This window comes from Dermacentor variabilis, chromosome 8 (genome assembly GCF_050947875.1).
Source record: "Dermacentor variabilis isolate Ectoservices chromosome 8, ASM5094787v1, whole genome shotgun sequence".
In the NCBI taxonomy this organism is placed as follows: Eukaryota; Metazoa; Arthropoda; class Arachnida; order Ixodida; family Ixodidae; genus Dermacentor; species Dermacentor variabilis.
In genome coordinates, this window is record NC_134575.1 from 78,653,719 (window position 1) to 78,672,919 (window position 19,201).

Below are 19,201 nucleotides of genomic sequence, written 5' to 3' on the forward strand. Positions count from 1 at the left end.
TTCTTTCCTGCGCGAGTCCATTTGATGTTGTTCCTTGTTTGCCTAGTAAAGGAGAGGTGTATCTCGCAGGCCTACATGTGAGATACACCTTATTTCATTTCTCTTTTGCGGGTTTACGCGTCTTTATGGCTAATGGCGGGCGTTATTAACATTTGTACTAGTAAACGCACCCCCCCCCCTCATTTGCATCGAAAAGTTAACTTGGGTTGCCCCCCCCCCCCCGAAAGGGAATCCTGGGCACGTGCCTGGTTGTGTCCTTATATTGATTCAATTCTAATTCATTACCGTCGACAGTCACCGTAAGGTGGGTTCTGTCGTTTTTATTGCTTTTTTACCATGCTTTAATGCAGCTTTCGACGGAATAAAAAATAAAAAGTAAGGAGATGAACATAAGCAGATGCGCAAATTCCAGAAGAAACGTCAAATAACCGGAGTTGCCAAATGACCGTCGTTTATCGTCCTCACCAGAAGATGAAGACGAGGAAGAAGAAGAGGTGCTTCTGCCGAGGGAAGGCCATTTGCAACTGCGCTTTCGCGGACAAGTTTTCTTAAAATATTCTGACTGAACGTTGCCCCCAATGACCGACGGTCCTGCGCCAGCAGAAGTTGCCGGCGTCGCCGGTAGCCCTGGAACCAAGCATCCGGTTCCAGAGCCACCGCAGCGCTCGCCGCCGGAACAGGCCGCAGAGGCACGTTTCAAAGTGATGTCGTCCACGTCGTCCTCTTCCCCGCCGCGGTCAGCGTCTACACCTCCGCCAGGCTCACCCACCCATTCGACCTCCAGGACGTTGAAACCGTCCATTTCAACGCCACAGTCGCCGTCCAAATCGTTGCCAAGCTCGTCGTCTAAGCTGCCTTCGCAATCGCCACCCAAATTGCCCCTTCACTCGGTACCAGTGAAGCCTTCGAAAGCCCGTAAGGTTTCAACACCGGACGCCAGCCACGGTGCCACTGGCAAGTCTGCCGCTGCTGGCTGGGAGTCGCCGTCGGTGGTGTACATGCGCCGTTGGCTACAGAGACACCGTATCTGGATGTGCCGATGCACCCTGACCAGCGTGCTGGGCCTGGTGGCCGCGGCTGTGCTGGTCTTCGCCTACTTCCGCCAGGATATCTTCTACCCCAGCGAGCTGTTTGGGCGGCCGTCCCTGTACCTCTGTTCGAAGGCGGCCGAGGAGGTCCGCGCCACCCTCAACTTCACCGTCGATCCCTGCGACGACTTCTACTCGTTCGTCTGCAGTGCGGGCGGTCACGTCGCGGAGCGACAAGGCAGGCGAGTCGGAGCTTTGGTGACTGATTGAACGAATACGCGCTGGCCGCTGAAGCCACGCACGATCCGGCAGGTGCTGGAGTCGCAAAAACGACGCAGAGTGCTATAGCAAGGCCTTCGTGCGAGAGTAACCGCACTTCGCGTGCGTAATTATGTTTTGCGGAAATCAATGCGAAGGTTTTCCAGAATTCAGGTGCTCCCTAATGTAGTACGTTTAATAGCTATGTGTTTATTCAGAGTAACCTCAACTCTGTTGCTAGCACAATGGACTTTCGAAAGTACAGTTAATTATGAAAGAAATGTTACTCGCTGAAAAGCGAAAGACCTGTCGTGTTTGTGTGTGTTTGGGGGTGGGGAGGGGGGGGGAGTGCAGAAGAGCAGTCAATGGTGGATAAGCACTAGATAGAATAAGCAAACTCGCCGGAATAGTATGCATGCGTTCGGCTGGCGCAGGACTGGAGTAGTTACGGACAGCCTTTGCCATTTTTCTTAAGTGGATCTGAATATTTTAGATGGCGACGATGATGACCTTGAGCTAGCCGTACTGACTCAGAAGCTACAATGCTAAATACATTGATCCATGTTGAAGCACCCGCCGGAAATGCTGGTCTTCAATCGGGGCCACATAAAAAAAAATCTCAGTAGGCACATATTTTGCCTGGAGAAGTCCAAATGCAACGGCAGCCGGCGTAGGTAAGAATTTTTGTAGGCGTCAAGATGGATTGGGGGGAATGAATGCATCAGTCAGCCACACAGATATCAAGCCAGCGATCCGGTTATAGCAAATTTTACTGGTCGCATGCTCATGCTGGCATGCAGGAAGTCGCGATTTCGATTCGCTGTCGCACCCTTATGTCCTATGCACTGATGTTCCTGTGCAAGTTGAGGATAGGCCGGTGCATGATCGGGATTATTCCAAACAATTGCGGAGATGGTTCAGTGGTTCTGTTGGAGAGGAGTTTGCGTGCTGGAGTCCCCGCAGCGGCCGCAGCATTCCGTTGAAAGGAAGGGAGTATATACAGGTGAATGGGCACCAGCACACGAGAACAGTGCTTCCGGAACACTATTAAGAACCCTGAGTGGTGAAAATTAATCCCGAAGCCCTAAATTATGGCCCGCCTCGTAATTCGCTTTGCTGTTTAAGAATCTTAAACCCCGCGCTTTATTTCTTCCCCAACTTCCGCCGACCACAGCGTGTGGCTCTTGTAGCCCGTATGTTCTTTTGGGACGCCAAATCTCGCAGATGAATCAAGCCGCTTAAGGGGGAAAAAGAAGCTTTTTCGTTAGTCGCTGATTCCTTTTAGGACAGTTTGAGATTTGAATGCACCAGATTTCTCAATCATGTAGCAGTCATTGTAAATTTCCCTAAAGCGTTCACGATGTTCACACATTCGCCTTGCAGGGATTTCAAAGGCCCCGTACGCGGCGAAGGCGCGGCGTTGGTTTGGGAGGATATTCAATGGAAGCTTATGAGTGTCCCGTGGGAAACGGACAGGCAGGGTGTGGAGAACAAGGCGGCTCGATTCTTCAGGTCGTGTCGACGCCTGGTCGCCGCGCCCACAGTCTACGTCAAAGAACATGCCGACGTGCTCTTCGCTGTCGTCCCAGAGGTGAGCGTCAACCTTCTTCGACAAGCGGACAGACCCGAAAGGACCCTAGAACTCTTGGCTGTAGTGTCCCTCAAGTACGGCATCTCGGGGTCCTTGTCCTTCGCCCCTGGTCCGGAAGAGACGCGGAATCTGGTGGCCGTCCGCCCTCCACTGTCGACACACCTCGACGAGATCGACCTGCGCCTGGTGCTGGTCGACACCGTTGAGATGCTGCAGCTCGCGTACGACGTCGCCGCACACACCGTGCAGAGACTCCTGGAAATAGATCACGTCCTTCGTGAGGACCGGGCTTCGTCAAGCCAGCACGAAAGAGAACCTTCGGGCAGCTTTAAATTTTCCAGCGGTCCTCACGAGAAAATGACTTCTGTTCCAGGAAAAGATGAACGGGTAATTCCTGGCACCAGAAGGCACGTCATTGTATCCCCGAGGAACGGTCAAGAATACCACGGCAGTCGTGGCGCGGAGGTGAGTTCAAGCCCCCAAGAAAGCAGGCGAGATTCTTCTGGTTCTTCAGCAGGTGGCGACGTCATTGAAGCCTTTCTTCCGCCTCCGAAGTACAGAGTTCAAGTCGGCGATTTAGGAGCCGTCCGGAGAGCCCTGCGCGCTCTGTTTGTGGACATGAACGCGGCCGAATCGGCCACGTATCTCCTCGCCTACATGCTTCTGCCAGAGGACCTGCTGCTGACGTACGCAAACAGAAATGACCAGACCATCTGTTACAAGCTGCTCCGGTTCGCTTTCCGGGACGTGTGGGGATCCCTGGCGACGCGCGTATCCCTTGCGGTCAACCACACAGGAGACGCGCGGTTCATCACCGAGGCCGTGCTGGCGACGCTGAAAAACGCGTCAACGCGTCGCGACGACAACCGCCACTCCGCGTCGGTTACTGCGGACAAAATCGCAAAGCTTCTGGCGTCGCTGTCAGGTGACAAGAACTCCGTAGAACTGAGATCGATGGAGGCGCTGGGAAGCATGGAAGTTCGAAGCCTTTACAGGAACATCATCGAGATTGCCATGTTCCGGAGGCGGTTGCCGCGAGACGAAAGCGTGAACAGCACGAATGAGAACGCCATCGGACGCAACCAGTCGGCTAAACTGCGCATCCCGGTGGAAGATCTCGCGCCGCCTTCCTACTGCCAGGGCGCGTTCAGATTTCTGAATTACGCCACTTTCGGCGTTTCCGTGGCGCTGGAGGCTTTCAGGGCACTCGGCGGGCTGTTCTCGGACGCCGGTGTACGTCTATCGACGACGACCACCTCGGGCATCGGCGGCGTCCGCCCCGTCAGGCCCTGCTTTGCCGCGGAGATTGCATCACTGCATGGGTCTGAGCTGGACGGTGGCACGCCGCGCGAGAGACAGACGCTCCTGGACGACGTGATCTCGTGGGCGACCGGATTCCGGCTCGCGCTAGAGGCCAGTAAACTCGAGCGTGCCAGGGCGCCGCTGGAGGTTGTGGAGTCGGCCATGCTGCAGACGTTCTTCGCGCGTTACTGCTACCACCTCTGCGTGCGTGCCGAAGATCCCTTCGACGTCACCAGATGGTCCAACTTGAAGTGCAACGTTGCAGTCATGAATGTGCCTCAGTTCGCGTCGCTGTTTAACTGCAAGCAGGATCAGGCCCTTTTCAGGACCGAGTATTGCTCCGCCCTCTGAAGTGCAGCCTCATATATGTATACGTGAACTTGCCCTCCTTGTGGGCTGCACATTATGTATAATGCCACCTTATTTTCATACTCCTGACATACCTTTTCTTGTTTTTTTTTCTGAATCAATGGCTGCCATACATATCACGTCACAGAGAATAGACTTGGCTCATAAAGGTACTAATCGCTTATTTTATAAGATTGCATGCGTTTGGTGTAGCAGTGTATCATTCTAATCTGCAGCTTAAAAAATTCCGAACTTGTGTTATTCTCAGCGCCTAATACATATGACGTCATGATACACCTTTACCGGTTTCTTGCGTAAACGGTTTTTCACATCGCATGCAGGTGTCGTGTAGAGGGCCAGCGTGCAAACTGAGCGCACACTCGATACACAAGAAAAAATCACATTTTTACAATTACTGTCTATGGCTTCTTTGTTTTCATTGCGCTAGCTCAAACGCAACAGAAGGGCACTTGTAGAGACACACCATACGCGCTAACTCATCAAACAGACGTTCGCAGCCGTGCTTCACATTACATAAACGTCCTTCATAGGCTGTGTTTTCTTTTTAATTGAACAGCGGTGAAAGGAGGCTGCGTACAGACAAAGTAGCTGAAGGAGGCTAAGAATGCTAATCGCAATAATATCTCGCCTGAACTTAGGTTCGCGGCATGCAAGCGGCTCTTGGAACTGGCAGAGAACCTGCCGAGTTTTGCGTATGCCCATTTCATTATAAGCGAGGTATTTTAAACCCAATTCGCATAGCCATCATCCGTCCCGTCACTGTCACAGCACCGGTTTCAGTCAAGGGAGGTCGTTTTTCTCGCCGTGAAAATCCGGAATAGCGCGGAGGTATTGACCGATGCTCCCAGCGCGTCGCCGGAGTACGGACGTCGGGGCAGACGACGTCTGCGTGGAACAGGCCTCACATCAGTATCGGTCATTAAATTTCTCTCGCATCGATGCACAATCATTCGCATTATCCGGGTTCGCTGTATTCGGATTCGACTCTATACTGCATTCATGTCCGTAAATAAGCATCAGATATGAAACTGACAGATTTCATTTCACAGAGGACTCTTAGAGAATGACGAAAGAAACAATCACGTGGCCGTTAAACCGTGTATATGCAAACTCAGTGCTGATTCTCGGCACACGTCGACGCCGCTCCAGTTAACGGACGCTCGCGTATGCAGCAGTTCAGCGCATGCCACGAAGATTTGGCGTTCATGCTGTCAGGGCGCGCACTTGGGATACAACATTCGGGTACCTCACTCAACACGTCGGGCACGCTAACCTCTCAGAAAGTAGCCGTCTCAACAGAGTCCGTCGTGAAAGGAAGCGCACGTCAACGTATACGACTCTGCATATACAGTAACACTATGCATATCTGTTGACCAGCGCCGCCGTTCGCGGGTAAAGTGCGGGTTGCGAATGTCGCTGGTACACTGCCGAACTGGCGCGCGTACTCACTGACTGAGGGACGCGAACTCCGTGGGCCGCCCCGACGTCGCCGAGCACCAAGACGGCGGGCCAACCTCGAACAGTCGCACTCGCACATACAGCGTGCACACGGCGGGCGGCGACGCGATGATGATGAAAACGTTTTATTTAAAGAAAAAAAAAAGGGAGAGGGGAGTTAGGAGAAGGGTGGTCGGATTCCTATTCCGGAATTCCATTGGCTAAGGCCGCCGCCCTAGCTCTTTCCACGAGGGCTCGCTGGTCGTTGAGGGTTGACGCGACGATGATCGCCCTTGGACTTTGCACGGAAGAACACGGAGACGCCGACGACGTGCGACGGCACAAATCCTCCTGTAGCGTCCGCGTGAATGCTGTCGCAATAACAAGTCCGCCGTCACTCGCGCACGGACAAATAAGAACAAATCTCACACAAATATTAATGCGCGCGGCACGTGCCAGTCGTCTCGAAGAGCTTGGCGTTGACAAGAGAGGAGTTGCTGTGCCGGGAGCCAGAGGTTCGATCCAGCCATAACGCGCTTGAATTTTCTTTTCCTTCAAGGGGCCCGAAACGAAGCGAGATGGGAACCTATACCTACACCGCAGAGTGCCTATATAATGAGTCAAATATATAATGCTTCGCATTAAGAGAGTCTAGTGCTACACATTGCCCAGTGACGGGTGTGCCATCTTGTGAGCAACGTGGTCGACCAGTCTCAGAGAGTTTCTGCCAGCGGTCGCTTTTTACGGTGTTGCGAGAATATATAGTGCCGGGCACACGTCCGGCGCCGCAGCGCCGACTACCACGATGGGCAGGTCGTAGATGACTTCCATTTATCGTCCAAAGACACAAGTTGACCGTAATTATTACGACATCGAGGAGCAGAAGGACACGTGACAGTGCAGTCTCACCGCAGGAATTTACTCCCAGCTTGCTCCCGCTGCTGCGAACGCGGCCAGGCGCGGGCATCCCGTCGGAAACGCCGCGCCGACGATCGAGGCATTGGGATCTCCAAAGGAGCAGCTCGGGGCAAATATAATGTCGGACAAAACCGAGTACGGCTGGAAGTAAGTCGAATGTCGATTAGTGGAAATTCGTTGCGGAATTGTGTACGATGTATCTGCCATTTGCAGTGAAAATTTTCTCATCTTCGTTCCCGTTTTCCTGTGTGCCGAGTACCAGGTTAGAATGCGCACAAGCTCTGGCAGACCTCTCTTCCTTTGTATAAGTAAATAACTTGTACTACTACCACTACTACTACTACTACTACTACTACTACTACTACTACTTGCCCTCGTTGCTATATAACCGAATCGAGAGAGAGATAGGTCCCAGACAGGACCTTCAAAACGAGTGATCGAGCCTGAAAATCATGAGGCCTTTTATAACACAGCAACTACCTGCTCACCTGTGGCGTAAACATTCATTTACACAAGAACTGAATTTAAAAAATGGTGCGACGAGACTTCAGATTTGAAGGTCATCTCAAATGACACGCTGCATGCAGTCACGTCGGGCAGGTTAGTGATTGGAAGCTGTCTATACTTAAAGAAATAACTGCATTCAAAAAAACATGATGCACAAAGATTATTTGAATGAAATATATTTTACTAGTAAGATATTGAACCGCCTCGACAAAACAAGAAAGAAATATTAGAGTAAGCCTTCGGGCAAGAAACTGCGAATAAATGCGGTGAAAGGATGAAATGCGGAAATACGGCCTACTAAGACAGGGGCAGTCTGAGAGTGCTAAAGCGTGAACATCATAGTTTTAATTCCGCTACATGCATTACTATGCCCCGCAGGGGCGTCTGTGTCAGCAGGAGTTTGGTGTGTTGCGACACCACGTACCCGAGCACACGAGGGTTGGACCCTCCCGCGTGTAGCCGTGCGCGGCTTAGCCGTGTCTGGGGAAAGGGGGATCCTGGGGGTTGAGCCGATGCCGGGTGTTTGGACCTTTAAGGCCCCCCGGCGGAGGCAACACACTTCTTTGGCCTCTGCTTCACGTAGACGGCACCTCCAGACTGCCCCCCTGGAGGAAATCGGCAGTCGCCTTTTCCTGTCCCCCTCTTCAATCTTTTGCTTTCTCTCTCGATGTTTCTTTTTTCCTGTCTTCTTCTCACTTCTTCTCACTTCCGTATTCTGGGCGGCAAGGGTTAAACCGGTGTAATTCTACAACCTTGGGTATTTTATATTAGGTTATAGCGGCGATGCATGGCTGGCGTCTTGTTGGGCTCGGTGGTGGGTGGCCACCATCGCCGCCTAATTTTTCATTTTTTAAGGCAAAAGCTTTCCCCCACTGCCTGATCGCTCCCTGAAGAAGGGGCGCACCGATGAACAATTCAACTTTCTTATGCAACCGAAAGTGTCCTTTCCCAAATACCACGTTGTCCACAGTCAGCACGAAACGAGAGCAGTCCGAAGGATATCACCATTTCTTGTAGCCAAATCTCTCACTGAAGCAATGGGCCCAGGTTATAACGTAACGAAGATGGGAAGTGGCGATCTTCTGCTCGAAGTTCGCGACAAGCCACAATACGACAAACTCTCAAAACTTGTAGCGTTTGGGGACATTCCCGTTTCTGTAGGGCCACGCAGGTCGATGAACACAGTGCGCGGTGTCATCTCGGAAGATGACCTTCTCCAACTTAGTGAAAGTGAATTACTAGAAGGATGGCAAGAACAGAACGTCGTCAATGTTCAAATGATAAAAATAAGGCGAGAGATGACAAAGAAATACCAACTAGGCATATAATCATCACTTTTGGAACTAGCAACTTACCAGACCCCATAGAAACAGGATACTGCAAACTCCGTGTAAGGCCATACATTCCTAACCCACGCCGATGCTTCAAGTGTCAGCGGTTCGGGCACGGTTCGCAATGCTGCCGAGGGCGCACTACTTGTGCAACATGTCCATAAAACGAGCACTCGTCCGACACTTGCACTTCCACCACCCGTTGCGCTAACTGTGAAGGGGATCACCCCACGTACTCCCGTTCTTATCCTTGCTGGAAAGAAAGAAAAAACAAATAATCGAAATCAAAGTCAAACTGAACCTTTCCTTCCAAGAGGCGCGCAAACGCTTCTCTATGAACCAGTCTAGTCCGTCTTGCACCGATGTGGCGCGCCGGGGGGCAGCGCTACGTCATTCGGCGGCCGCCCAAGTCACACGGAGTGCGACGGCGGTCACGCCATCAGCCACCCCTCCCCCCCTCCCCCCTCCCCCCCCTTCTGGAACAGCCAGCGCTGTTCCGGCCAACGCAAAGGAGGACCAGCAGATCCTCGGGCCTGTTGGACACAGGGCCACTGCCCGTGCAGATCGGCCCAACACTCCCGCGAAAGTGTCCGCCGCGCGAGCAGTGTCCACTGCCTCAGGCGAGGTGATGGATACGAGCACAACTCCGGCGTCTCAGACGCCCAAGAAAGGGCGCAGCTCCCTCGAGCGCGCCGCGAAGAAAGAAAAATCCCGTATCACGGGGCCTGGAGAGGTCTCGTCAGCTAATCTAATCTACATCTCTTAGACACACAGCACAGAACACATATAATATGGACACACATATAGTACAGTGGAATATCAGGGGTTTACTCCACAACCTAGACGACATCAAGGAACTTTTACATAGGTACAGTGCTCACGGAAGGAAACGCGACAGGGAGCATTTAATAGAACCCTGCATATGTGCAAAGTATACTCAAGAGTACCATGTCATGTCGCGAGGAATCTGGTCACCAAAGGTGACGCGGACTTCGATCTTAGTGTACGCGCCAAAATTACGTAAATGTGTCACGAACTGCAGCCGCTGGAAATGAAAGTATGCGCATTAGTTAGACCTAAATTGACGCGTTTCATTCCGTGAGCACTGTACACTCCAAAGGTGCTGTGTGCCCAAGACACACATCTTAAACCTTCACAAACAAACTTTCTCTGGCAGTATGCCATTTACCGAAAAGACCGCAACGACGCTCTTGCCTCGTCTGGCGGTGTGACAATAATTGTAGGTAAGGGTCTTGCTTGCCGACAACTATACAGCTTAAACCACCCATAGAGGCAGTTGCAGTCCGTGCGATACTGTTTAATAAACTGGTAACAATTACATCCCTATACATCCCCCCGAACTACCACCTTTCAAAAACAGGATATCACAGCTTTATCTATGAACTGCCCGAACCTTATATTGTCGTGGGAGATTGTAATGCCCGCAACACCCTTTGGGAAGGTTGTCGTTGCGATGCCAAAGGACGCTTAATAGAACACTTCCTCTTCACTGCATATGCTTGTCTGCTGAATGGGAAGGATCCTACATTCTACAGTGTCGCAAACAATACATTCTGATCTATCGATTTAAGCATTGCATCGAGTACACCCATTTCCCCATTGTCATAAAACTAACAAAAGGTGATGAGTGCTCTCCACATGTCTCCCAGTGGAACGTCGATTGTGCCGACTGGATGCGATACAGGGAGCTCACGCATTTGTCCTGCAATGACATCTGTACACTTTCTATCGATGATGCAGTGGCACATTTCACGGTGTTCATATATAGTTGACGCGGCGTCAGTATGTATCCCCGTAACTAATGGATCGCCCTGTAAGCGACGTGTTGCATGGTGGAACGACGAGTGTAAGGAAGCACGTAGAAATCAAAATAATGCTTGGAACCACCTTCGAGACTCTCCAACTATACGGAGAACGTGATCACTTTCAAGGAAATAAAGTCTGAGGGTAGAAGAACGCGGCGCCGTGCCAAAAGGGAAAGCTGGCAAAGATGCATTTTTAGCATTAACTCTTATACAGACGAAATAAAAGCCTGCAACAGAGTGAATAAAATCAAAGGTCGGCAAACTGATCCTTTCCCATTGGTAAACACGCAGGGAAATACTCTTCAGGACCAAGCTGATTCTCTAGGGGCACATTTTGAGTACATTTCAAGCTCATTGCATTACTCGGATACATTCTTGAGGTACCAGCAACACGCCGAGTTACTGCCTCTGCATCGGAAAGGCAAGAGCAATTAACCCTACAACCGTCCTTCTAATATGGCGGAATTTCAGGCTGCACTACATAGTTGTACTAAATCGTCCCCTGAACACGATCGAATAGTTTACGAGATGATTGAACACTTACACCCTGAAGCCACGAAACACTCCTCTCTCTTCTTAACGCCATATTCTCTGCCAGCTACATTCCGTCCGCCTGGAAGGAAGCAGTTATAATTCCTATTTTGAAAGGGGGCAAGGAACCGTCTTTGGCCAACAGCTATAGGCCTATAGCTCTAACAAAGTGCCTATGTAAGCTTTTTTGAGAATATTACTAACCGCCGCCTAGTCCATTTTCTTGAAAGCAACAAGATACTAGATCCCTTGCAGTGCGGCTTCAGAGAACATAGATCCACAACAGATCATCTTGTCCGTATCGAGAATATCCGTGATGCGTTTGTGCACAAACAGTTTTTCTTATCGGTATTTTTAGGCAGGGAGAAAGCATATGCGACTACTTGGCGTTTCGGAATCCTTCGTGATCTAGCGGGAATGGGCGTCCGAGGCAACTTGCTAAACGTTATTCAACGTTATCTGTCCAGCCGCACATTTCGTGTTCGGATTGCTAACGTCCTGTCTCGTCTATTTACTCAGGAAACTGGTGTGCCACAAGGCGAAGTGCTGAGCTGCACTCTATTTCTTGTAAAAATGAATTCCCTCCATACTGCCATACCACGTACAATCTTTTATTCAGTATGTGTAGATGATATCCAAATAGGTTACAAGTCATGTAATCTTAGTATCTGCGAGCGACAAGTGCAGCTTGGCCTGAATAAGTTGTCTAAGTGTGCAGACGAGAACGGCTTTAAACTAAACCCTAAAAAAAGTACGTGCATTCTCTCCTCCAATAAGAGAGGTGTAATACCGGAGCCCGTTATTGATCTTGATGGAGAATGGCTATCTCGTTGATTACACCTCCACATGGAATGTGCTGCAGCATCCACGACCGGGAATCGAAGCCGCGACCTCGTGTTTAACAGCTGAAGTGCAACCTTTGAGCCAACAGTGGGTAATAATAACAAGCATATCATCATCATCATCATCATCATCATCATCACCATCATCATCATCATCATTAGCCTGGTTACGCCCACTGCAGGGCAAAGGCCTCTCCCATACTTCTCCAACTACCCCGGTCATGTACTAATTGTGGCCGTGTTGTCCCTGCAAACTTCTTAATCTCATCCGCCCACCTAACTTTCTGCCGCCCTCTGCTACACTTCCCTTCCCTTGGAATCCATTCCGTAACTGTTAATGACCATCGGTTATCTTCCCTCTTCATTACGTGTCCTGCCCATGCCCATTTCTTTTTCTTGATTTCAACTAAGATATTTCAACAAGCATATGCCAAAGCTCAAATCATATAATCAACAGCAGTGAAGCTGCCGCTTAAAGTGAGGGACTAACAGCGAGGCACAAAGAGACTAAACGTTTCCGTTCATCCCCCCATTAGTACTTCTGAAAGTGAGGACTAAACATTTGGTCCCTGAAATATGCACACGGCACGTATCACTCACAGTTACTCTCCTAAGAGACTAACCGCTCATCACGAGGACTAACTGCCGCAGTTGCTCCCGTTTTCCTCCTTTGCGGCTTAGAGTGTATCTGTGAGCAATAAACATAAATTTCTAGACCTCATTTTAGATTCTAAACTAACTTTTATCCCACACTTGAAATATGTGAAAATGAAGTGCTTGAAGACAACGAATCTACTGAAGCTCTTGTCCCGCACATCTTGGGTAAGTGACAGAAGATGCCTCTTGAGCTTTTACAAGTCTTATACGGTCACGCCTTGACTACGGAGCCATTGTGTATAACTCTGCCACGCCTAGTGCTTTGAAGATGCTGGATTCCGTCCACCACTTGGCTATCCGTCTTGCTACTGGTGCGTTCAAGACTAGGCCCGTAGAAAGCCTGTACGCTGAATCCAACGAATGGTCTATACATCTTCAAAAAACATATTTACGCTTCTCTTACGCCCTGAAAGTGAAATCAGATTTCCATCATCCATGCCATTCGGTTATTCACGACCTGTCCACGGCCAGGCTTTTCCGTAACCGCCCAAGCACTAGACCTCCTCTGTCCCTTCGGTTGGAATCATAATGGGCGCCTCAATTTTAGAGAATGTCATGATGGCAACTATACGCGGCTTTCATTGCCTTGGGAGTGGCAGACTATCGAGTGTGACGTCTCGTTTGCAGAAATATCAAAACGAACACCTGAGGCACACATACGTTCACATTTTCTTGAGCTTCAGCAGAAGTATTTTGGTCCTGCATTTTACACAGATGCCTCTAACTCTCCTTCTGGAGTTGCTTACGCAGCACTGGGACCAGCATTTTTAATATCCGGTACATTGAACCCACATGCGTGTATTTTTACAGCGGAGGCATATGCAATACTCTCTGCAGTAAAGCACATCAAGCAAACGAATCTCACTGGGGCTGTTGTGTTCACAGACACATCGAGTGTATTCCGAGCCTTAATGAATCTACGTAAACATAAAAACACTGTCTTTAATGAACTGTATACATTGCTATGCTCAGCTTATGGGGCTAAACAAATGATCATCCTATGCTGGGTACCTGGCCACTGTGGCATAAAAGGCAACGAAGCTGCTGACGAGAAAGCTGTAGCTTTTAGCGAAACGGACACAAACATACCCATCCCAGCCACAGATCTTAAACCATACTTGTGCCACCAACTGAAAGTCCACTGGCAGAAACAGTGGAATACTCAGACATCAAATAAACTGCGCTTGATCAAACCCAAATTAGGACATTGTATATCGGAGAGAACATCAGGTTATAATAAAGAACTCCTTTGCCAATTAAGAATAGGACACACTTGCGGCACTCACTCTTACCTCTTGACTGGGGGGTATCCTCAGACTTGTAGTCTGCGGCAAAAATCTCACAGTCCTGCACGTTCTTATTCAATGCCCTGCAACAGAAGCGCAGAGGAAAAAGTATTTCACTTCTACATATCGCGAAAATATACCTCTTCACCCGTATTTTTTTCTTAGCAATGAAACGCTTTCTAATCTGAAGTTTAGAGTTTTTAGCTGAAACAGACGCTCTGAAAATCATTTGGCCAGGGTATTGCTAGCTCGCGTATGACAGCCCTTATAATCAAGGGCTTTCTTGAAGCTATGGTGGCATTGTTATGTTTTCTTGCATCATGCTTTTAACGAAACCCCATTGCCATAGTCCACAGCACTACTTAGTGTCATTATTTTAGCACCTGTATAATTTACGCCATTTACAGCGACTGGTTTTAGGCCCTTTTATAGCCATGTCACATCTACCATGAGAAATTCATTGTCCACGCCATTCACAATGCATCGTTAACATTACCAGTTGTCATGGAGCTCTTTGGCCATACCTGGCCCTTGCGCCATAAAACACCACACATCATCATCATTACTGTGTCATACAAAAGGAAGTTGCCTACATCACGAAGAAGACATAGTGAGAAGCTATCTAATTCACTCTATTTTTTCTGAACTATCACGCAATTATAGTTGTCTTCAAAAAATCATAATGCTTCTTTATACTTCTGCTTCTTCTTTTAAATTATAAGTTCCTATACGACCAAACCCCCTAATAAACCGCCATATAACCGCTTTGTTCTTGTCCAGTACCCTGTAGCGGAGGGACCCAATTATCTGAGAAAGAAGTGGCCAACGAAAACAAACAAACAAACAAACAAACAACAATGTGGTAGTGTTCATACGCGGGAAATGCCGCTGCCACAGTAAACGAGTTGAGAACCAAAGAAATCGCTGGAATCTGCTTCCTTTTTTTATATATTACTTTAATATTTTTTTGCATTTCTACAGCTGTTTTTTTCTTTTCTTTTTCCTATTTTTTTCTACTGCTGTTCGGCACCTTTCCAAGTTTCTTGCCTCTTTTCTCAATTGAAGCTCCTGGCAGATTATTTGTGCATAAATTCCGAGGGCAGGGGCTGGGGGAGGGAGGGCTGTGACCATCGGAGATGGGACATTTCCTTATACATATATTCGTACTTGTTTATGCAACAAACTTCAGCTGACAGTGAGGGCCGCGTTGCGTCCCCTCCTTTTCCTTAGTCTTTAGTCGCGCTGTTGCAGCCATAAAATACAGCTTATTCTCTCCCTTACCAACTGTGAGCAGTGTGGCGAAAAGCTATGGGCCGTGCACCAGCCAACAAGTAAGAGAGCCCGAAGGTGTGTTCCTCGGCTGTCCACTTTTTATCGCCCGCCACCCGACGCTGTCGAATGGAAGCGTCCCGGAATTGGATAAGTTAGATTAGTACGGAAGGTAAACAATCAACGTTCTTACGACGTCCTTCGAAGGATATCCAAAAGGGGTCATGCGAGAGATGTCCTATTTGTTTTCGTAGTGGTGCATGCATCACTGAGACGTGATTTGAATGTCCCACCGCCGAAGAGGTGTTTTCACTTGGTCGAGGGTGTTGCAGGCAAAGTTTAAAGTTTGTGGGTTAGGTGTGGCATTTCCGGTAGAATGCCGATTCAAGTGCTCTATAGAGCTTTATAAATGAGTTTTGCGAAACGCGGCAGTTCAAATTTGTTGGGAATGGGCTCATGCGTTGTGTTTTATGTGCTGAAAAGGTTTAAGGTATATGCGAGTTAATTACGCCCTTTGCTGTGACGCTTATTCCACGCTATACACGATGTTTCTCAGACCTCTGGCAGGATTGAATCTTGCACAGAGTTCGCATTTGTGAGAAATCGGGCGCATATATCTTATGTAATGCGTGACCTAAAGTAACAATTTTCCGTATAACCATGGGCTTTTCTGATAGTTACTGTATATTAGTTTTCTCGATCTCCATTTTCAGGGATTATACGAAGCACGTATCGGAAGTTTACCCGGTATACTCTGTAAACCAAAGGTGGTATATCTATAGTTTATATTTGGCGAAAATAGGTGATGGCTGGTGATGTGTAGCAAAGTTTCGGGCATGCGGATAAGTTACAGATTTTGTAGAAAATTATTTATAGAAGCACCCATGCGTTATATACGCGTGTTTTACGAACCACAAGAATGTTTCCGGCTATTGTGGGAGAGCCTGATAACTGCTGTAAATTGGCGGGAGAGGCGTCATGGCTGATGTGCACAAATGTTGTTGTGTGTGCGTGTGTGTGCGTGTGTGTGTGTGCGTGTGTGTGTGTGTGTGTGTGTGTGTGTGTGCGTGTGTGCGTGCGTGTGTGCGTGCATGTGTTTGCGTGCACGTGCTTGAGTGTACGTGTGGGCCTGTGTGCGAGTGCGCGTGCGTACGTGTGTATGCGCACGTGCGCGCGCGCGCGTGTGTGTGTGTGCGTGTGTGTGTGTTAACCCGGCTTTTGCAGTATATAATGCGAGTGCTCGAAGGAGTCGTATAGCCGTTATAGCAAATGCTCACCAACGCTGTGTCCTGGGAGAACGTACTGCAGAGTGTTAGCGACTTCACACGGGGGCCACGTTATGTCTGACGAGCAGACAAATTTTAATGTACAGGAGTTTATTCGCCTTTTGCAATAAATTGCTTATTGCACCGCTAAAAGGCGTATTGTGTATAGTGCGAGCGTTTTTGACACGTTTTGCCGGTATACCTGAGAGAACGAAATGCCACACCGAGTTTAAATTTGCAGGAAATTAGGTCGACTTCATGGGTCATATGCGCGCAACGTGTTTCTAATGTGGCTTAATTACGGGCTTGAAAATGTTATTAACGCAACTGCTAAGAAGAAACGATTTAACTGGAAATTGGGAATCTGCAAGGTCGCTGAGATATGCTGTTTTTCTTCTACTTAATTTTTTTCCCTTCTCTCTCTTGAGGCAAACGCCCAGAGCAGGCGAGAATTGTTGGAGAGAACTCGACGATTGCGAAGCGGTCGGCAATCCTCGTGTTTTCACTTTCGCCTCTCTTACGACGCACAGAGGCAATACCGTTGGGTGGCTCCGTTTCCTTCCTCAATGCATGCTTAAAGGCAGGTTGTAGGGGGCGCTGCCTCCGTTGACCGAGTCGAGCGGGAAGAGGAAGGGCAGACGACGAGCACGGCCAATGTTAACTGCCGTATTACGGGGACTCCCGAGGAGCGCGCCTAGCGCTGTTTACAAATTTGCGCATGACATCACATCGCTCTGCGCGGAGCCAGTGGAACAGCCGGAGAGCTGGGACTGGACGGACATCGTGTGTTCTGGCAGTGCGATGTACGTGTGACGTTCGGATCGGTGTACATATACGTCTGCTGGTCGCACTTTAGGAGGGATATCATTTTTTCCGGACTGCGAAATTTGTGTCGGAGGTGCAGAGAGCCAAGAAAGCTGCGGCGGAGGGCGACTCGACCTGAACCTCGTCTCTCGTACACGATGCGCATGCGCAGGCTGACGAAAGGTGAGAGAGGAGAACAACCGTACGGAAATTAAGCGATGAAGATTTTTTTTTTTCAATCAACCTGTAGGGATATTAGATTTTTGCTTTCGGCGCACGCGGTTTCTTGCCGTATATTTCAACGGCGTACTGCAGGTTTCGAGTGCATGGCGCGCTGTTCAGTGACTCGAATACACGCTATAGAATATTAAAGTTAGTAGGGATGGGCAACAGAAGCCCTACTGTAGCCGGGCTTTTGCTATCAGGGCGTGATTCAAGTAATCATTTTTTATTAATGGTATTATGTATAGACCGCGTTTTTGTTCACTGTACGCGAGATCGTGAATTTCAGTACTGCGTTCACCACGAATAGGGACCTATAGCTAATACACAGTAGTAAAGCAGCTTTAGTTATGTGTAATCATATTAGAGCTCAGCTGTTAGGAGCCCGTTTCTGTGGCGAGCATCGGCGTCGGCGTAACCGAGCACAGCGAAGGTATGAAAGCGAAGGCGCAGTGCAGCGGGGGATGAAAGACGCGAAAAGCAAAGCGGAAGAGGAGGAGGGTGCAGCGTAAGAACGAGGCGGAAAGCGGAGAAGGAGGGCATGCAAAAGGCTGAGAAGAAAAAGCGTGGTGCGGCGACGATGGCTACGAGATGGCGCCAGAGCAGCGCGCGTCGTCTGGAAGGTCTGTCGGCAGCGGCTGCTGTGAATCGCACCCACGCGTCATCCGCGCGCTGCCTCTCGCGAGCTCCAGGTTAGCGAGGCGCACGATACTGTCCGCGCCAGCCAATATATCGCAGAATGAAAACACGTATGGAGCTGCGCTTAAATTTCGCATTTAGGAGTATCGTAATCGTCGGTGGGGAACCTATACATCTCCCTATAACAGATTATTTCCTTGTCTTTCTTAAACATTTATTTAAGAAAGTTGGTTTCGTCAGCGAGAAAAAGCGTACAACATTCTCGGCGTGACCCTTTCTACTCGCCTGAGCTGGGATCAGCATGTGTTATGCGTGTAAAGAAGAATATGCGTGTAAAGAAAGCATATTCTGTAGTTGGCGCACTAGCTCGCTATCGACGAGTCCTTCGTTTTCATCTCTTACATAAGTTATTGTAGTCTGGTATCAAGTATGACTAAAACTAGCATAGCAGAACTTCAGATTTTACAAAACAGAATTATTCCTCATATCGGTAATATTGATCACGCGTCGTCAACAAACCCTGCATTAAAGAGACACGGTATCTTTAAATTTGAACGCATGCACCGGTTTGATATTTTGCGTTCCTTTTATTTTGCTCCTGTTCCTTTTAAGTAGTCCTAAGAGATACAGCTTGCCTGAAGCTTGGGGACACGTACTACCTCATGTAATCGAAACAGTTATAACTGATATGCTACAAAGTTTCGAAATAATTATACAAATTACAGACATACACTATGCCTTATCGCTATAAGTAGGTAATAAATTTTATGTTCAAGTACCTACACTTGTATTTTGTAAACATATATAGAGTAATAGTATTCTTGTTTGTGTCACGTTTTAACGCACGGTTCTATCCTGTTATATTGTTTTTCACGTGAGGTGTTTCTTGCTTTGATCTCCTTTAGTTCTTTCTTTTGTTGTAGTTTTCACATTTGAAAGCTTCATGTCATATACTACTGCAGTTTTCGTTAATTCATTTCATGATGTCTAGACACAGCTACGAAGCTATAATGTAGCGGTCATCAGTGCAGTTATTGTTTGTACTTTAAAAGTTATGTGTTATCATGTCTATCATCTTGGTCATCTGCCTTGTAAGGGTTCCCGGGCCCTGTCAGGCTG

The 19,201-nt window shown here is 48.7% G+C and overlaps 2 protein-coding genes across 3 annotated transcripts in view; one reads left to right on the top strand and one right to left on the bottom strand.

Moving 5' to 3' along the window:
* The window catches only part of LOC142590355 (rac GTPase-activating protein 1-like), a 44,497-nt gene extending 38,381 nt beyond the window's left edge, over positions 1–6,116 (bottom strand). Inside the window, exon 1 of the mRNA XM_075702417.1 lies at positions 5,998–6,116. The gene's annotated coding sequence lies outside the window, so the exon portion shown is untranslated. The remainder of the gene's footprint in view (positions 1–5,997) is intronic.
* Positions 6,117–17,079: 10,963 nt separating this feature from the next.
* The window catches only part of lic (dual specificity mitogen-activated protein kinase kinase lic), a 36,511-nt gene continuing 34,389 nt past the window's right edge, over positions 17,080–19,201 (top strand). The window contains exon 1 of one of the 2 annotated variants that reach the window (XM_075702420.1): positions 17,080–17,404. In XM_075702420.1, coding sequence (XP_075558535.1) covers positions 17,380–17,404 — 25 coding nt within the window. In that variant the 5' untranslated portion in view covers positions 17,080–17,379. The remainder of the gene's footprint in view (positions 17,405–19,201) is intronic. The other variant, XM_075702418.1, reaches the window with a different exon arrangement.